This window comes from Pipistrellus hanaki (genome assembly GCF_964339955.1).
Source record: "Pipistrellus hanaki genome assembly, chromosome: 19".
Classification (NCBI taxonomy): Eukaryota; Metazoa; Chordata; class Mammalia; order Chiroptera; family Vespertilionidae; genus Pipistrellus; species Pipistrellus hanaki.
Genome location: NC_140521.1, coordinates 5,117,691 through 5,137,136, shown reverse-complemented (window position 1 = coordinate 5,137,136; position 19,446 = coordinate 5,117,691). Strand labels below are relative to the sequence as shown.

The 19,446-nt window shown below is 53.0% G+C and overlaps 1 protein-coding gene across 4 annotated transcripts in view; it reads left to right on the top strand.

Moving 5' to 3' along the window:
• The window catches only part of GRK3 (G protein-coupled receptor kinase 3), a 69,338-nt gene extending 53,184 nt beyond the window's left edge, over window positions 1-16,154 (top strand). For all 4 annotated transcript variants that reach the window (XM_084868162.1, XM_084868163.1, XM_084868164.1 and 1 more), the window contains 10 exons: window positions 9-103; window positions 1,402-1,509; window positions 4,745-4,811; window positions 5,505-5,605; window positions 6,591-6,657; window positions 7,934-8,029; window positions 9,473-9,635; window positions 11,030-11,166; window positions 12,842-12,955; window positions 13,375-16,154. In XM_084868162.1, coding sequence (XP_084724288.1) covers window positions 9-103; window positions 1,402-1,509; window positions 4,745-4,811; window positions 5,505-5,605; window positions 6,591-6,657; window positions 7,934-8,029; window positions 9,473-9,635; window positions 11,030-11,166; window positions 12,842-12,955; window positions 13,375-13,536 — 1,110 coding nt within the window. In that variant the 3' untranslated portion in view covers window positions 13,537-16,154. The remainder of the gene's footprint in view (window positions 1-8; window positions 104-1,401; window positions 1,510-4,744; window positions 4,812-5,504; window positions 5,606-6,590; window positions 6,658-7,933; window positions 8,030-9,472; window positions 9,636-11,029; window positions 11,167-12,841; window positions 12,956-13,374) is intronic.
• The last annotated feature ends 3,292 nt before the right edge of the window (window positions 16,155-19,446 follow it).

Genomic DNA, 19,446 nt, shown 5'->3' with positions numbered 1-19,446 from the left:
CTCTTCAGCCCGCAAATATCCTCCTGGATGAGTACGGACACGTCCGGATATCAGACCTCGGCCTGGCCTGTGATTTCTCCAAAAAGAAGCCGCACGCCAGCGTGTGAGTGGCGCCTGGCCTCTGGGCCCCGTCATTTCCCCGGGCAGCCCGCCGGTTCCCTCGGACCCCGCCCTGGTCACCCGTTATCGTCCACACACACTCCTTCCCCGTTTTTTTCTTGCCAGCTGTGATTTTATTTTTTTTAAATATATTTTTATTGAATTCAGAGAGGAAGGGAGAGGGAGAGAGAGAATGGAAACATGGATGAGAGAGACCGGCTGCCTCCTGCACGCCCCACACTGGGGATCAAGCCCGCAACCCGGGCCTGTGCCCGGACTGGGAATGGAACCGTGACCTCCTGGTTCACAAGTCGACCCTCAGTAACAAGCCTCCGAAGGCCGTGATAAGGAGACGTGAAACAGTCCGCGGGCCGAGGGCAGAGGCAGGGGAATGGAGAGCTCTTCCAGCGGAATGAAGGCCAGGGTTAAGTTTCTCTCCTGGTCCATCTGTTCCTTCCTTTTCAAAATAACCGTTGTTGTTGTTTTTCTGAAGAGAAATCAGGAATATTTTTTTTTAAATTAAAAACCAAAACATCTACGTGCAGTTCAAGCTTTTTAACGTGGGTCAGTCCTCCAAGTGTCCACGCAGGGGGGCCCCTCCCTGACCCCTCAGCCTCCGCCGCCGCACCTGGCCCCCCAGGGCACCCTGGACATATGATCTACTTTCTGTGGTAGAAAAACCAGGGGCGCCCATCTACAGTCCGGTCTGTCTGAGGCCAAAACTGCAGTCCGGTCTTCTGACTGTTCTGTACGATTCTATGTAAGAGGGAAGTGACTTTTAAAATAAACCCTGTGCCTCCACCTCCAGGGGCGATCTGCACTGTCACCTCTCCCAGGAAGCAGTCCCACCTCAGCATGGGTGATGCGGGTCCGAGGGAGTGGGTGTGCCCACCTCTTCAAAGTGCACGGCACTGCGGCGCGGTGGCCTGTCCCACCGGGCTCCTTGCAGGAGCTCACGGTCGGTCGGTTGGTCGGTCAGTCGGTTGGTCGGTCGGCAGGAGACCCTCCGCTCCCCATAGCTGTCCCGGTGGAGGCGGGGCTGACCGGCTTCAGAGGTCGCCTCCTCGGCCGAGGACTAGTCTTCACATGGATTCCGGAGGGTGATCCGCTGAGATTCGCTCCTTTACCGGTTAAGACAGAAAAGCATGCTGGCTGTCGGATGGGTCATGTCTGTGCAGAGGCTCCATCGTCCCCGCCCTTGCTCACAGCTGCTGCCGATCGATGAGCCGTTAATCGGATATATTGCGTGAGGTGCCCGTGTTCTGCTAACGCGCCCCCCCTTTCCTTCTCCCTCCCCCCCAGGGGCACGCACGGGTACATGGCCCCCGAGGTGCTGCAGAAGGGGACGGCCTACGACAGCAGCGCCGACTGGTTCTCGCTGGGCTGCATGCTCTTCAAGCTTCTCAGGGGGTGAGTGAGCCAGTGGGGCCTGTGCTGGGGTCACGGTCGAGGCTGTCAGCCGTCCTCCGGCCCTGATGCTACTCGGGGTCCCACCGGGACCCGTAAGCCATGCGCTGATCTAAGTGAGGACCGTGGCGCGCTCTGCCTGCGGACGGCGAGAGCTCTGTGCCCGTAGGATGACAGGAGAAAGCTGGCGGGGTGGTGTTTTCATTCCATACCCTGTAGGAGTTACAGCAGCCTGAAATCTGAAACAAGACTGCTTTGAAAGAAAAACAAAATTAATAATAAGCTCTAACCAGTTTGGCTCAGTGGATAGAGCCTCGGCCTGCGGACTTAGGGGTCCCAGGTTCTATTATATTCACCAGTTAATACTGTTCATCGGGTTTTTTAATTCCTTTGGCTTTTAAGATTCACTTGTTGATAGTTATGTGTTTGTTGTTCATCATTTTATCTTTATCTTCTTCTTCTTCAAGAATACTTTTCAGCATTTTGCATAATTCTGGTTTGGTGGTTATGAACTTCTTTAGCTTTTTTTTGGAGTGGGGGGGAGCTCTTTATCTGGCCTTCAATTCTGAGTGATAGCTTTGCTGGGTAGAGTAATCTTGGTTGTAGGTTCTTGCTATTTTTCTTCACTCACAAAGAGACGGAAAGTGCTTGACGTGAAAAGAATCCCAGTGCAGACTCTCCTGCGGACGTTCCTCTGGCGGGCCCGCGAGGCTGGGACCGGCCGCCTTTCTCACGGTCCCGGCGGGCAGCCCCCTCCAGCACCGCTCACCGTCTTCCCGTCAGCACATCGGGAGGGGGCTGGCCCCGCCGTCCATCCTGAGCCCCCAGGACTCGGCCGGTGCGGCTGCCCTCCGCTCCCCCTGTCCGCGTGGGCACCGGAATCGCATTATTGCCCGGAGAGGCAGGTCTTGTCCGTCCTGAATTGGATTACTGCGTTTGTGGAGCCTGGACGGGCTTAATGCCCCTCAGCAGACTAGCTGACCTGATTAGGGAGCTTCTGCCAGGCTGACCAGGGCGAGCCGCTCCCTCCCGAGACATCCCGCCACCCCTCGGAGTCGGCGTGCCCGGCGGGCGCCTGCCACCTGCCAGGGTCTTTGCCGGGAGGAGGCGAGCGATTGCAGAACGCACACGGACAGGAAGTCCTGGGTGATGGACAACTGCAAAGCCGCTCCAGTGCTGAACGCACACGTGGCATCGCCGTCCTGGTCCCCAGTCTGCCTTTCAGGTGTCTCCGGGGGGGAAAAAAATAGCCCTGTCGCCCGATCTTATGCTTGTCCCCATTGACTGCCCCCGAAGGTGTCAGACGCGGGGAGGGAGCCCCGGGGAGAAAGGGGAGGCGGTATCCGGGGGGAGCTGAGCTCTGCCTGAGGTTGTCGAGGTGGTTCCGTGTGGAGAAAACAAGGCCTGTCTGTGACTATGTCGGCAGCTATCGGCTCGGGTTCAAAACGCGTGCGACACCCTCTCCGTGGCATTTTGAAGTTAATTTTCGGTGTAAGAGGTGTTTTCGAGCCCGCTGTTTCGCTGCGATGACGGGGTGTGTGTCTGGCGGTGGAGCCAGCATCTAGCACATTCTGAGTGATTTCCTCTCTCATGGGGAGGGACTGCAGCTCTCCCACTCGGTCTGTGGCTCTGTCTGGTTCCCATCACGCTCCCTGGGGCTGGGGGAGGGGGGGTATTGCTGTGCCATTGGGGGGGGGGGGTGGAAGCGTCGGGAAGCAGCCATGATCCCACAGGATCTGGGAGCACCACATGGAGATCCCTGCTGTTGGGGCTTTTCTTTAAGATCCTCCAAAATAAAATAAAAATAAAAAAACCCGAGTCTTCGGTTTTGTTCACAAAGGACCATCAGGAACGCGTCGGAAGCAGGTGTGTGCCGGGCTCTTGGCCTGAAAGACCCGTGTCTCCCAGCCCAGAGCTGAGGAGCCGCGACCCCGTCCCCTCCCTCCGGCGGGACACGGACGGCCTCTATTTATAACGGGGGCTGGGGGCGGGGGCCCGCTGCCGGACATGTTCCCGGCCCTCGCCAGCTCTGGCCTCCCTCCGGCCCCATGGAAGGCTTTTAAACTTAGCGCAGGGCGCCTCTGGGAGGGCACCATGGGGCGGCCCCCCTCCCAGCGGCAGGCGCAGGCACGCCCGGGATCGAGGGCGGAGGGGCTCTCTGGCGCTGCACCAGGAGCTGTACCAGGGCGTGGGGGGCCGCAGGAACCCCGAGACCCTCACACAGTCCCCTGCACACGTCCAGGGACTTGGCGGGAAGAGCCGGGCAGAGCAGAGAGACCAATGTTGTAGTTGGATTTAATAATACACTTGGGCCGAAACCGGTTTGTCTCAGTGGATAGAGCGTCGGTCTGCGGACTGAAGGGTCCCAGGTTCGATTCCGGTCAAGGGCTTGTACGTTGGTTGCCGTGCAGGAGGCAGCTGGTCGATGTGTCTCTCTCATCGGTGTTTCTAGCTCTCTATCCCTCTCCCTTCCTCTCTGTAAAAAAATCAATGAAATATATATTTTTTTTAAAAAATAACACACTTTGTTCCTTCCCTTTTGAACCATGACCATGCCCACATCTCCCTGCGTTTTGCATAGAGAAAGGAAGCCAGTGTTGTTGTTTTTAACGTTAGACTATCTTCCGAGTAACCAAGCAGTGCTGTTTGCTGTTATATCCTACTTGATTCTCAAAAACACTTCCAATCTGCGCGGTACTGAGTCTCCTTGTTAATATGCATTTTTTTTTTTTAAATCAGGGCGTTTAAGAGATGGCCATGACTTTGTATTTCATTTGCGTGATGAGAAAAAAAAATAAGGTGTGAGAGTGCCCTCTGTTGTACGAAGTGAGAATTCAGATACTTAAGATAATATTTGCGTGATGAGAAAAAAAAATAAATAAAATAAAGGTGTGAGAGCGCCCTCTGTTGTACGAAATGAGAATTAAAATACTTCAGATAATAAATGCTCTGAGGAGGAGTAGTCTCATCAGAAGGCAGGGCTTCACGAATTCGGTAGGATGGCCCGATCGAGAGGGTCAGGCCGAGCAGATAAACATACATAAGCCTCACTGTTCCTGGGCCGCCCTGTCTGACCCCCAGCTTTTCCTTTGAAAAATGACTGATGTCGATGGCTTTTCGTACGCCTGTGGTTTCGAATAAGCGGCGACAGAACACAATGCCTTACCGAATGGTAGTCAGTGGCGTGTGCTGCGCTGGCTCATGCCCCATGGTAACGAAGTGTCCTTTCTGCCTGCAGCCACAGCCCCTTCAGGCAGCACAAAACCAAAGATAAGCACGAGATAGACCGGATGACCCTCACCGCGGTAAGGAGACAGGCGACCCTGTGTTTGTTCCACTTCGTGTTTCCCATGTACAATGTTACTGCTTTCTTTTTTTGTTAAAAAAAAAATATATTTTATTGATTTTGTACAGAGAGGAAGGGAGAGAGACAGATAGTTGGAAACATCGAGGAGAGAGAGTCATTGGATCAGCTGCCTCTTGCACACCCCCAACCGGGGATATGCCCACAACCAAGGTACATGCCCTTGACCGGAATCGAACCCGGGACCTTTCAGTCCGCAGACCGACGCTCTACCCACTGAGCCAAACCGGTTTCGGCGATGTTACTGCTTTCTTAACATAAATAAGCGGAGATGCAATCCCTAGAAGAACCTCAAAAGATTAAAAAAAAAAAAATAGTGGGAGTAGATGGTAAGGCAGAAATCAAGATCTGCTAACCATCGGTAAGAAAAAGACAGAGGACATCAAGAGGGAAACCAAAGAAGCCAAATAAAGAAGGGACAATGCCAGAGATGCCCGGCAGAGGGGAGACTTTCGGGTTCTTCTCTGATTGGCTTTGGGGGGGGTGATGGATACCCGAGGAAACAGGAACCGGTGGTGAATGTGTCGTTTTGAGCACTGACCACCAGGGGGCGGTCTCTCAGCCTGGGCGGGTGTGGGGGCCCCTTTTTCAGGAACGAGCCTTTGAAATGGTGTTCTCGTGTCTCCCCCCCCAGGACGTGGAGCTGCCGGACACCTTCTCCCCGGAGCTGAGGGCCCTGCTGGAGGGCTTGCTGCAGCGGGAAGTCAGCCACCGGCTGGGCTGTCACGGCCGCGGGTAGGCTGGCCTCGCCTGTGGGGTCTCCCTTTCCATGTCATTTCCCTGGCCATGAGAGTCTTCCGCTTCGGTTCCAGCAGGGGGCAGGCAGGGGCCGGGATCACATGGGAAGCATGTATGTTGTCTCTTGTGTCCCGTAATTAACAAGCGGAAGGAGTCACCAGCTTTTTTAAAAAGTTTTTTTTTTTTGCTGGTGGTTTTTATTTTATTTTATTTTAAATATAGTTTATTGATTTTTTTTTTTTTTACAGAGAGGAAGGGAGAGGGATAGAGAGTTTGAAACATCGATGAGAGAGAAACATTGATCAGCTGCCTCCTGCACACCCCCCACTGGGGTCGTGCCCTCAACCAAGGTGCATGCCCTTGACCGGAATCGAACCTGGGGCCCTTCAGTCTGCAGGCCCAGGCTCTATCCACCAGCCAAACTGGTTTAGACTTACTGGTGGTTTTTAGAAAGAGAGAGAGAGAGAAAGAGAGAGAGAGAGAGAGAGAAAGAGAGAGAGAGAGAGAGAGAGAGAGAGAGAGAGGGAGGGAGGGAGAGAAAGAGACAAAGATATGAGAGTGAAACATTGATGGCTGCCTCCTGCATTCGAGAGAGAGAGAGAGAGAGAGAGAGAGAGAGAGAGAGAGAGAGAGAAAGAGAGAGAAAGAAACAAAGATATGAGAGTGAAACATTGATGGCTGCCTCCTGCATGGCCCCTATTGGGGGTCGAGCGCACAACCCGGCATGTGCCCTGACCTCCTGGTTCATAGGTCGACGCTCAGCCCCTGAGCCGCACCCCCGGGCCACACCAGGGGGCATGGGGAGCGATGTTCTCAGCGCCGCCGGGTGTCCCGTGTTGCTTTGGCAGCGTCTTTTTTCCTCGCTTGCCTCAGGAACAGGAAATAGCCGCTCCTCTGTGTCCCTCGCAGGAGGGCGTTCTTGCAGACTATTTCCTGGATCTGTCAGTGCGTGCTCACCACTGTCCCGGCCTCTCCGCTACAGGTCGCAGGAGGTGAAGGAGCACAGCTTCTTCAGGGGCATCGACTGGCAGCAGGTCTACTTACAGAAGGTACTCACTGCCCGGGGGCCCCGCCCTGGGTACCCGGGTGCTCCCCGCCTCTGCTTCCTGGCTCCGGCCCCAGGGCTGCCCCCCATCCATCCCCACCCCCAGCTCCCGTCCACAGCGTCCTTCTTGCTCTTCCACCCAGTGGTGGCTGGATGGCTGCCTCGATCCTCGGGGTTTAAACGTTTTTCAGAACATCTTCTGCACACGTGCGTCAGCGGCGACACGGAGCGGACATGTGGCTCATTCAAATGGCCCGCAGGGTTGAGGCTTTTCAGCTGTAGCTCATCCTCTTGGCTTTTTATCTCGATGCATGAGATATTTTTATACTTTTATATTTTTCGAGGTAAAAATGTTACAGGAAACACTCATTGTAAACTTACACACACTTTCTAGCCCAGTACCACATAACTTAAGAATTCTTGTGGTTGTATATCAGCATAATTCCCATATCTTTTTAAAAGATATTTTTATAGTCTCACCGATAGAGAAAAACACTCTACGTTGAAGGTTGTTTTTTTTTTTTTAATTTTTATTATTATTATTTTTTTAATGTTGATGATCAGCTTTGGACTCTCTTTTTGCATGAATTCAAACTGTGGAGGAACAGCAATCTGTTATCCCTGCCTGCGCAGAATTAGGGCTCAGGCTCCCGTTACCTTAATATCAGCCCCAGGACTGTGTGGTGTGGGTGCTCTGTCTGCCTTGAAGGGCCCAGCAAGTGCAATGTGGCCCCCCACCCCCTGAGAAAACGTGCTTCCTTTTTTTTTTTTTTTTTTTTAATATATTTTATTGATTTTTTACAGAGAGGAAGGAGAGGGATAGAGAGTTAGAAACATCGATGAGAGAGAATCATCCATCAGCTGCCTCCTGCACACCCCTTACCGGGGGACGTGCCCGCAACCAAGGCACATGCCCTTGACCGGAATCGAACCCGGGACCCTTCAGTCCGCAGGCCGGCGCTCTATCCACTGAGCCAAACCGGTTTCGGCGAAAACGTGCTTTCTTAAAGTCGAGCTGGGAAGATGTGCAGTCTTGAGCCTCCATTACATATAATAATTATTTTTTTAAGACGTACGTGGACATGGGTGTGTTTCCCCCCTTCCATTTGTCTGAGATCTGAGTGAGGCCTTCCTTTGGGGCCACTCAGGGCAGAAGCCCCTCCGTGGAACCTGTCACGTGCTCTGCGTGACCCGGACGCCGTGTTCCCCCTCCGGGGTGGTGGTGGGGCGGGGGCCGTCGGGGCACCTGGCTCCTGACCTCCCTCCTCTGGGCCCCGCAGTACCCGCCGCCCATGATCCCGCCCCGCGGAGAAGTGAACGCGGCCGACGCCTTCGACATCGGCTCCTTCGACGAGGAGGACACCAAAGGCATCAAGGTGCTCAGGGGCCGCTGGCCCCCGTGATGTCGGAGGGAGGGGGGGGGGGGTTCTCATCAGAAACCGGACGCCGCGGTCCTGTCCGTATCGGCCCCATCGGGGTGTCGCCTGCCAAGGGCCAGCTGCGCATGGGCAGGCCGTGGAAGTCCAGGGCTTCAATGAGGGAGAGACTCTGGAGCAGGGGTCTTCAAACTACGGCCCGCGGGCGACATGCGGCCCGCAGAGGAGTCTGATCCGGCCCGCCAGGTTTTTTGGGCAGTGAGCACAGCCAAGGTGTTACAGTAGGAATTAGTAGTTCATATAGTCCGGCCCTCCAGCTCTCTGAGGGACCGTGATCTGGCCCCCACTTTAAAGAGTTTGAGGACCCCTGCTCTGCAGGCTCCTTTGGGGAGCATCGCTCTACGTTTGGTGAACTGCAGAACGGTGGTCAGATTCTCGCCGATCGGGGTGGATCTGTGATGGAGATAAAATCCCAACGTGTGGGAAGCAGGAAAAGCAACCGTGCGAAAGCAGACCTGCTTCCCGCGCCCCGGAGCCCGTCGCACGGGAATTAGAATCAGAGTTCCAGCCAGCATTGGCGCGATTCTCCTGCCTTAGCTTCTCTCTGTGTCGGGAGGAAAGGCGCAGACCGCATGCGTCCTGTCGCATTTGTCCATCAAGAGGGAAGCGACCACCGTTTTTTTTTTTTTAATGTAATCCTCGGCATTCTTCAAACTTTCGTTCGTATCGCTATTTCCCCATAGACAGGCTGTCCTTACGGACGGTGAGTCATGAGAGAAAAATCACCCTCTTTGGGGTGCAGCCACTGCTCCCCAACCCCACTGTCCCCACTTCCCCCAGGACTGCCCCTCCCTCCCGGATGCTCCCTGTCTCCTCTCAGCTGCCTGCTTTTAGACCCATTTGCACATCCACCAGCCGCCTCCTGCACACCCCCTACTGGGGATGTGCCCACAACCAAGGCACATGCCCTTGACGGGAATCGAACTTGGGACCCTTGAGTCCGCAGGCCGACGCTCTATCCACTGAGCCACACCGGTCAGGGCCTGGCTTCTCCCTTTTCGATGTTTCTAAACACGATAGGAATCTATTTTCCATGCAGAATCGAATATCCTCAACCGCAATGGAAATTTTGTTTCGTTGTCAGAACCTTTTTAAATACTCCAGATACACGCCTGCATACACGTGCCGGCTTTCAGCAGCAGAACTGCAGCGAACGTTGCTAAGAAAATCGGGGGCTAAGCCACCTGACCCGGGAGTTGGGGGAGAGGGGTGCTCGCCGGTGGCAGTCGTTTGTGGGTGCCGGCGGCGGGGCGGGCCTTAGGGCTGTGTCACCCTGGAGGACCTGTCCTAAGGGACTGTGTGCCATCGCGCGGCCACGTCCCCACGCCGCTCGCCTCTGCGAGCACGGGCGCCCATCGACGTGTCGCTCTGCCGCCCCCGCAGCTCCTGGACTGCGACCAGGAGCTGTACAAGAACTTCCCGCTGGTCATCTCGGAGCGCTGGCAGCAGGAGGTGGTGGAGACCATCTACGACACGGTGAACGCGGACACGGACAAGGCCGAGGCCCGGAAGAGGGCCAAGAACAAGCAGCTGGGCCACGAGGAAGGTGAGACTGCTCCGGCCCCCGACGCCTGCTGCTCACCGCCCAGTCCTCGGTGCCTGGAGCGTGCTCAGCACCTGGCTGCTCACTTAACCTTGTTTGTTTGTTTTTAATATATTTTATTGATTTTTTTTACGGAAAGGAAGAGGGAGGGATAGACAGTTAGAAACATCGATGAGAGAGAAACATCGACCAGCTGCCTCCTGCACACCCTCCTACTGGGGATGTGCCCGCAACCAAGGTACATGCCCTTGACCGGAATCGAACCCGGGACCTTTCAGTCTGCAGGCTGACGCTCTATCCACTGAGCCAAACCGGTTTAGGACTCACTTAATCTTGTTGAGTGAACGAATGAGAGAGGGAATGAGTGATTTTAGCCCAGTCGCCCAAGCTTTTCACGAAGGCGAAGCAAGCCACTTAAAACGAACCTGTTTCTGTTGTTTTAAGAGACAATACTTCCCTGATGGGTCATCAGGATTCATCAAGGTGAGAGTGAATGAGCTTGGTCTCTCTACATAGCCATGTGTTTGAGAGAGAACTATAACCTCAAGCCAAGGAATAAACAGTTTTGATCCTTGAGTTACTTGGGCTTAGTCAGCCCTGGACATCCCCACTCGGTTATTACATAGAAAACAAAAAGCAGACGTAAGGGAGAGGCCCAGTCCCACACAGAGGCAAAGGAACTTGGGGCTTGCATTCATTCACTCTCTGCTCTTCCGTTCTCATTTTATATCTATAGCTAGAGGCCCAACGCACGAAATTCATGCAAGAGTAGGCCCTGACAGGTGCAGGCTGGCTGCCTGGATCTGTCGGATGTCCAGTCTAATTAGCATATTACACTTTTATTATGGGTAAAAAAGTCATTTGAGAACATACTTTTGCCCTCTCAGAGCACTGTGGACATATCAGGAAGTTGAGAAGCAACTATTTAATGTCAGTAGGAAAAGAGTGAAAGAAACCTCTATTTTTTTTTTTTTCAATTCCCAGTCCCCATGGTTTAAAGACTGAAATAATGATTTCTGCAACAAATGAACAAACAAGACAAACCAGCAAAAGCACAGAGACCCAGACCACAGGGTGGTGGTTACCAGAGTGGAACGGCCCTGAGGGGAGGTGGGCGAGGGTAAAGGGGGTCAGATACAGGGTGACGGACGGAAATCCGACTTCGGGTGACGTACAGGTCTGCACGTGAAACCTATATCATTTTATTAACCAGTTTTCCCCCCAATCACTTTAATTTTAAAATGTTAAGCAAGAAATAATGATTTCTATAAGGTCGTATATTGCTAGAAAGTTGATTTTCCCCGGAAAGCGTGTAATTCTCTTTTCCCGAGGCGCGTCTGCGTGAAGACATTCTGTTCCAGACCCCGTTTAACTTACAGTGACTTCCTGTTTCTCAGATTACGCTCTGGGGAAGGATTGCATCATGCACGGGTACATGCTGAAGCTGGGGAACCCGTTCCTGACTCAGTGGCAGCGTCGCTATTTTTACCTCTTTCCCAACAGACTTGAATGGAGAGGAGAGGGGGAGTCCCGGGTAAGTCTGGCGCCCGTTATCAAGCGATTTCTGTCGTTACGCTGAGTGGATAGCCCGCGGTTGTTGCATAGCGAGGACACGTTTTGTGAAAACAGCCTCCGAGGCACCGTGCACCTGTTCTAACTTGCATGCGTGCGGTTTTGATGTTCAGACTGTGACTTTTAGACTTCCCAGTCAAGGAAGGACTTTGTGACATCAGAAAACAGAGTGTGCTGTTCTGTGAGGTGCACAGCAGACAGGAAATTGTCCCGCTTTTCAGAATATTTGAAAATTAAAAAAACTAAAACAACTTCCTTTGTTTAACACCAGGAATCTTCTTTATATTATCCTATATAATAAAAGGCTAATATGCAGATTGACTGAGTGGCGGAAGGAATGGTTGCTATGACGCTCACTGACCACCAAGGGGCAGATGCTCAACCCAGGAGCCGCCGCCCCCTGGTGGTCAGTGCACTCCCACAGGGGAAGCTGCTCAGCCAGAAACCCTGGAGCTTCTCCCGCCTCCGCGGCAGCACTAAGGATGTCCAACTGGGGGGAGCAGGCCTAGGCCATCAGTCAGACATCCCCCGAGGGCGCCTGGACTGCTTACAAGCACAGGCCAGGCTGAGAGGACCCCCCAAGTGCACGAATGTCATACACCAGACCTCTAATTATATATATATATATATATATATAGATAGATAGATAGATAGATAGATATAGATATAGATAGATAGATAGATATACAATAGATATAGATATGTATATAAAAGGCTAACATGCAAAGTGTCCCCTTGGGAATTTGACCTGGAGACTGGGAGTTCATTCGCTCACTATGACATGTGCTGACCAACAGGGGGAAGCACGGAATGAAGGAAGGCCCTGGCCAGCAGCCGGAGAAGGAAGGCCCCGATGGGCCCCGAGCGCTGGCCAGGCCTTGGGATCCTACCCATACACGAATCTTATGCACCGGGCCTCTAGTATGCAATAAAAAGCGTCAATGTTTAATGGCCCATTTGAGAAGCTGCTTGGATTCCTAGGTACCCATGAGGAAAAAGCAAACGTGCGCGTTTATGATGGTGGTGTTTCTCGTTTAGGGCTCCTGGAGCATTTGTCCAAAAAAACATAAAATGGTAAGGTCCTTGGGACGCCATAGCATTCACCCTAAGCAATCCTGCTGTAGACCTAGCGCGCGGGACACTCCTTTAAGGATGTCGCCTGTGTTCATGACATCATCTGGGTGTGATGGAAATAGCGTCCGCCCACAAGCTTGCCTCGCCAGGCGTTTACCGAGCTGCTGTGTGCAGACTCCGCCTCACACCCCGGCTCCTGTAAACCGCCCTCGGCGCCCCCGTGTTCCCTCCCGGCTTCACTGGTGCAAAAAGTATGTGACTCACAGTCACTCAGACATCAGTCCTGCGTGGAGGGAAAGCTGTGCTCCTGGGCCTCAGAGACATTCCTTTCTTTGCAGGTTTATCTGTTTGTTTGCTTTTGAGATGGCATAGTTTGCACTGTTGTGCATGTTCCTCTGTAGCCATCTCCCCCACTCCTCGAACATCAGCAAATGCCAGGTTTTTGTTCATTTACGTTCCCCGAGTGGGTAGTTTTCAGTGCTCCTTAGTCATTTAACTTCAGAAGTCACGAGCGACGTGAAGTGATTGGTCGTTTTTTTTATTTTTTTTATTTTTATGACCAGCAAAACTTACTGACGATGGAGCAGATTGTGTCTGTGGAAGAAACGCTGTTTAAAGACAAGAAGTGCATTTTGTTGAGGATAAAAGGCGGGAAGCAGTTTGTCTTGCAGTGTGAGGTGAGCTTTGAGTACTACCTTTTTCGTCGATACAAGTGTGTGTTGAATTCATCACCCCATGGGAAGGAGTGGTAAGCCTGTCAAAACGGCTCCTCTGCCTATTTGAGACCTGAGCTGTTTCGTTAGCGTCCTCAGTGGATGTGGGGGGTGGGGGAGGGTCCTCAGTGGATGTGGGGGTCATGGCAGGGCTGGTAGGGCGCTCCTCTCCCTGCACGGAGGCGGCAGGGGGAGGTCTGTGCAGGACCCACCAGCCACACCACCACCGCTGGGGGCAGGAAAGCCGAGGGTGCGTTCATTGAAGGGGGGTGGGGGGGAGTGTAGGGACATGGGCATTGCCAGTGATGCCCATGTCTGTTGGCATGGGGCGGGAGGGGGGGGGCGCGCAGCTGTCACATCGTGTACATTCGCGTTCCCTGCAGAGTGACCCCGAGTTTGTGCAGTGGAAGAAGGAGCTGACAGAGACGTTCACCGAGGCCCAGCGGCTGCTGCGGCGGGCGCCCAAGTTCCTCAACAAGACCCGAGGGGGCGTCCTCGAGCTCTCCAAGCCGCCCCTCTGCCACCGGAGCAGCAACGGCCTCTGACCGCCGCGAGGGACGCCTGTGACCGCCGGGACGAGGGTCCCGGGCAAGACGGCGCCTGGGGGACGTCCCCACGGGAGTCCCCGGCCCCGGACACGGAGCCTTTCGGAGAAGGAGGAGGCGGCGGCTCGGAGGATGGATTCGCCCATCCCGGTTCTCGCCCCGCAGGGAAGACCCAGGCCGCGCACGGGGACGCGCCTGCTCGGGGTCCTGCCCGTTCCCGGGGCCCCGGCGGCCTCCCTTCAGTCCTGGGGGGCGGGGGGCTGCCCCCCCGCCGGCCTCATGTGTGAAACTACTGAGGAAAAGGACAGTTTTCTGGGCCACACTCTCATGTTGGTACCCATGGTCCTAGAACTGGAGACTGATCACGACTCATCCGTCTTCACGTCCGATATCAGACATATCCCGGGACTCGCCCGGGTGGCGTGTGACCGTCCGCAGGGTGGCTGACAGGTCACCCCCCGGGGGTTGCCATCGTTTACCCAGAAGCAGTCGCTGCGGGTTTTCTACGTACGACGTGGCGGCTCCAGGCTGCTGCCGCCGGTGGGAGGCCGGCCGTGTGGTTCTTCTGTGCATCTCAGGCCCGGGGTTCTGAGCCGTCCTGGGGTGGAAAGCTGGAGATGCTTCCTGGGACGGCTGTGCGCGGGCCCTCGCCGTGCACCGGCACCCCCACGTGCAGGTCTGCCCCCCGCAGGGAGCGCTCAGGGCGCTGGGCACGGGGGGAGCGGCCCCCGAGGACACGGAGCCCAGGGGAACTGCCCGCGCTCGGCCGCTGGAGGCGTTGACGGCGATTCTGCAGGCGAGGCCGGCGCGGGGTCTTAAACTTCAGGGTAACAACGACCTTCAGGAACCCTCACGTCCATGAGCTGCACGCACGTTCGCGGATCCGGGTGCACAGGGACGTCTGGGGGCGGGTCCGTTGGGTTCCGACAGCCCCCCGTGGCGTGACGCGGGCAGTCTGGCTCCTCCCGCCTGACCTCAGAGAACATACCAGCCAGGGATGCGTGAAGGAAGGGAACCGCCGAACCTTTGGGTGTAATTTCAGTGAATTGCGTTGGAGAAGAGAAGGAATGTGTGTCCCCGTGGGTTCCTTGTGAATGCCCACCTATGTTGTCACCCGTGAGTGACCCTGTCTGTGCCCCTGGGTGGGGTCGTCCTGTGACCCGGACGTTAGAGCGTAAAGACTGTCCACCGGATCCCAGCGGCGTCTTTCCCCCGTGGTTTTATTTCCTTCTGGCGAGTTCCAGGCCCTTCTCACGCCCCTCGGTCAACGCTGGGCTATGAGGACCAGCGTGTCTCGCCAGCAAAGCCCTCCGCGTCATCCGACTAAAAATAATAACAGCAATTTTAAAAAGTCCACTTGTTTGTCCTGTTCTCAGTGCACTTCTAGTGTCCATTTCTTAGTTCATAACAGTATACAACACTTGGCATCGTCATTATCTGCATCCCGTCCCCTGACCGTTTCAGCGGTTCCAAATCTCCGGCCCCACCGTCGTGAGCTGCGCTCACTGGGAAGGAAAGTGCTTTCTAAATGAAATTCTGCTCGGGGAATTGGGAAGCTAGTTGCTGGGAGCATCTTTTATTTCCCAGGAGTTCCTGCGGAAAAGAAACCGGGAGGGCCACTGTCCATCGCAACTCTTAGCTGGAGTTCAAATCAATACGCATGTGCTACTGCCCGCTATTTCCAGTATTTCCCGTGCACGCTATGCACATGCATTCCCGAGTTTAAAAGGGATGGAGAATTAAGTTGTTAAAAAAAAGAAAAAAAAAGAAAAAAACCCCACCAAGACAGACATGCAGTTGTTCGTAAAGAGTGAGTATCTTCCCAGGCCTGGCTAAGGGCAGCTGTCACTGCTCTCGCCACCGCCAACACGCAGGTGCAGCACGGAGACCGCAGAAACCTCGGGGCCTCGTGTGCAGAAGGCAGGGGGACCCCTCGGGGTCTGGGCTTAGCATCTCACGTTTCACACCTGGGACGTTACCTTCTCTGATGCGCATCTCTTTGAAAAATACAGTTTTTGCCCTGGAATGGAGGGTACAGTTCATCTCTCCTGTAGAAATGTAGGCGTTGCTCCTAAGAGAGAGGAATGGGTAGGTAGCCCCAGAACCCTGTGGCCTCAGACTCATCCCTAGAGTAACCACTTCTATTCCCCCAACTGGCACCTGACGTACAGTGGCACGGCTGAGGAGGGCCTGGCACGGATGGACTCCGTGGATGGTACTCTGTGGTCTCTGGTTGTGTGGGGTCTGGGTGGGCAGTCCTTCCTGGGGAGGCCGGTCTTCTGCCTGAACTTGTGCCCACAGCCCCTCTGATGGGGTAAGTGTCGACGGAAGGTCCTAGAAGGTCGGAGAAGTTGGTTGGTATACATGGCTATTCCAGATGATTTTAAAGGTGTTATGTCATTCCTAAGATGTTTGACCCTTCCTATGTTGGGACTATTTAACAAGATAAAATTCTGCACACGTTTTTTTTTTTGTTATTTTAGACATACATTGGTGGTTGGGGTATTTTAACATTGTCGAGGAAGATCATCGAACTGATATTTTTATATAGTTATGGTGTGATGAGCCTTGATTTCATAATTCAAAGGGATCAATCAAGCAAAGTCTAAAAATAATAATTTAAGCTGCTATATACAGAGTACATTTAAAACTTTTATGAACCCAAGTTTTTTTGTGTTTTTTTTTAACCTTTGGTGCATTTATCCCCTCCTGTCATGGGGTTCATGATTTATTTTTTTTCTTATCTGTCATGTTTAACGGTGGTTTTTCAGCAAGACTTCTAGAAATTAGCTGTCATTTCACTGTTAAGGTTTCATTCTTCGTGCCTCTAAGTAGTCAGTTTAACGAAATGAAAGCCTCCCCTTCAGGTCAGGTGCACCGAGGGACAGAAGCATCCTGCTCTGAAAGACTGCAGCAAACCTGGGAGAAATAAACCAAAAGAAGGAAGAAGGAGAACAAAGAGCGACCTGTTTAAAGCCAAGACTTACTTTATTTATGTTTGAAATATACCGTAAGATACTTGAAACAATCATTGTAAGGCCTTCCATGGCCATTAAAAAATATATCATTCACCAACTGACAATAGGATTTTAACTAGATTAAAAAGATTAAAGTGTGGCCCAAACTGGTTTGGCTCAGTGGTAGAGCTTCGGTCTGCAGACTGAAAGGTCCCGGGTTCGATTCCGGTCAAGGGAATGTACCTTGGTTGCGGGCACATCCCCAGTGGTGGTTGTGCAAGACGCAGCTGGTCAATGTTTCTCATCGACGTTTCTAGCTCTCTATCCCTCTCCCTTCCTCTCTGTAAAAAAAATCAATAAAATATATTTAAAAAAAAATATATATATATATATCATTCACCAATTGACAATAGGATTTTAACTAGATTAAAAAGATTAAAGTGTGGCCGAAACAGGTTTGGCTCAGGGGTAGAGCATCGGGCTGCAGACTGAAAGGTCCCGGGTTCGATTCCGGTCAAGGGCATGTACCTTGGTTGCGGGCACATCCCCAGTGGGGGTTGTGCAAGAGGCAGCTGGTCGATGTTTCTCTCTCATCGACGTTTCTAGCTCTCTATCCCTCTCCCTTCCTCTCTGTAAAAAAAAATCAATAAAATATATTAAAAAAAAAAAAAAAATATATATATATATAAAATTCACCAATTGACAATAGGATTTTAACTAGATTAAAAAGATTAAAGTGTGGCCGAAACAGGTTTGGCTCAGTGGTAGAGCATCGGTCTGCAGACTGAAAGGTCCCAGGTTCGATTCCAGTCAAGGGCATGTACCTTGGTTGCAGGCACTTCCCCGCTAGGATGCAAGAGGCAGCTGGTCGATGTTTCTCATCGACATTTCTAGCTCTCTATCTCCCTTCCTCTTTGTAAGAAAAATCAATAAAATATATTTAAAAAAAGAAAAGATTCAAGTGTGGTTTTTCTCGAATGACTTTTTTAAAAATTTTCATTCAGAATCCTCATCGGGCCAATTCAATTCTGTGTTTAAAATGTTGTCCTCCTGTAAAACGTAAGGGGAGGGAAATGCAGAAATAGTTCTAGTTGTGTGTTCATATTACCATGGACTTGCCACTGGGTTTGCTTCTCAGTTGATTATGTTCCATGTTGTATATATTATATGCAGTTTGTAAGCCAAACACTGGATTTTTTAGTTTTATTGTTAAACTAGAGGCCCGAGGCATGGAATTCGTGCAAGAAAAGGCCCTCCTCCCCCCTGGCTGCTGGCACCGGCTTCCCTCTGGCACCCGGGACCCAGGCTTCCCTCAAAGCCCTTACATGGTCCGGAAGGTCGTCCGGAAGGATGTCTGGTCTAATTAGCATATTATACTTTTACTATCATAGATTCAGTTTTTCTGGGTTTTAACGAATCACAATAAACAGATTTGGGTTTTTCTGGGTAACACACGGATTGCTCAACTACCAGCACATAAAACGAGTTCTGTTTTGGCCCAAAAGCATTTCACATCATTTATTGATTGACTCCTTCCGTTTGTTTTCATCCACAACCTTCCTTATCGCGCCTGTCCCTTTTTATTTGTACAGCTGGTTATTGAAAGACATGCATCCTTCATTCCCTGCTCTTCTTGGGCCAAGTCCCCACCATCCGTCCTGTCATCGCCTGGAGCTTCGATTATTGCACTTGATGGATCGAGCATTTGCTCTCGGCAGATCCCCGGTGTTTAAAAACACCGCTTCCGGGAATAGCCCTTCGGAAGGTGACCTTCCCCGCGCCTCCCTGTTTCCAGATGGCTGGGGAGAATGGGTCCCACTAGCCAGCGCCCTCGTGTCCCACCGAAACGTGGCAAGAGGTCGGCGTTGCGAGCGGACCCTCGAGGATTTACGTGAACGAGAATAAAGATCGGACCATGAGGGGGCTTCCTCCTGACTGCCTCTTTGCAGGGCCATCCATGAAGTAACATGTTTGCGATATTCTTGGCAACAGGTAGTATATACCCTTCAAGAAATAGGTCCGTTTTGCGCCGAAACTGGCTTGGCTCAGTACTAGAGCGTCGGTCTGCGGACTGAAAGGTCGCAGGTTCGATTCCGGTCAGGGGCATGTACCTTGGTTGCGGGCGCATCTCCAGTGGGGGGTGTGCAGGAGGCAGCTGATCCATGTTTCTCTCTCATCGATGTTTCTAACTCTATCTTTCTCCTTTCCTCTCTGTAAGAAATCAATAAAAAATATATTTAAAATAATAATAATAATAATAATAATAATAATAATAATAAAAGAAATAATAAGTCCATGAAAGCCCTCCGCTTGGTGTGATAACTGCTGCCTGCCTAACAGGCACGTGTACAGCGCTGATTGTTGGCTAATAGGCAGCAGCTGTCGTTCACGGTCTTTCCTCCCAGAATCCAGCGGGAACGGAGACGGGTGGCGCCCAGGTACCTGCCCGGGGCAGAGGGAGGCAGAAGCCGGCAGGGATGACGGGTGAGAAAGTGCTTGCGTCGGGAGCTGTCCCCTCCCCTGCTCCGTGCCACCAAATATGTCCATGCTCTCCGGTGCCTGGTCCGCGGCCACCCCGGGCTGCCGTCCCCAGGCCAGACCTGGAGCTCACCGGCTAAATTTAGAAATGACTCGGGCACTCAGCTGCTGCTATCACACTGGCGCGGAGGGAGGGCGGGGGAGGGCCCGGGAGGAGCAGTCGGAGAGGGGCTGTGTGTGAGAGGGAGCGTGGGGAGGGGTGGCTGTGACATTTGTCCTTCGCCCCTGCGTGGCCGGCCTGCTGGGCTCTCGGCGCCGCCACCTGGGGAGACCTCTCTGGGGCGGGAGAGGATCCTGGGACCCGAGGCCTCGAGTGGACAAGGTACCGTCAGCCTGGGCTTTGCGATGGGCACCCTGGGCGCTGATGGGCCCGTTTTCCTTCTCCAGGGTGTGTTTCTGGGGGCCCGTGGCGGCA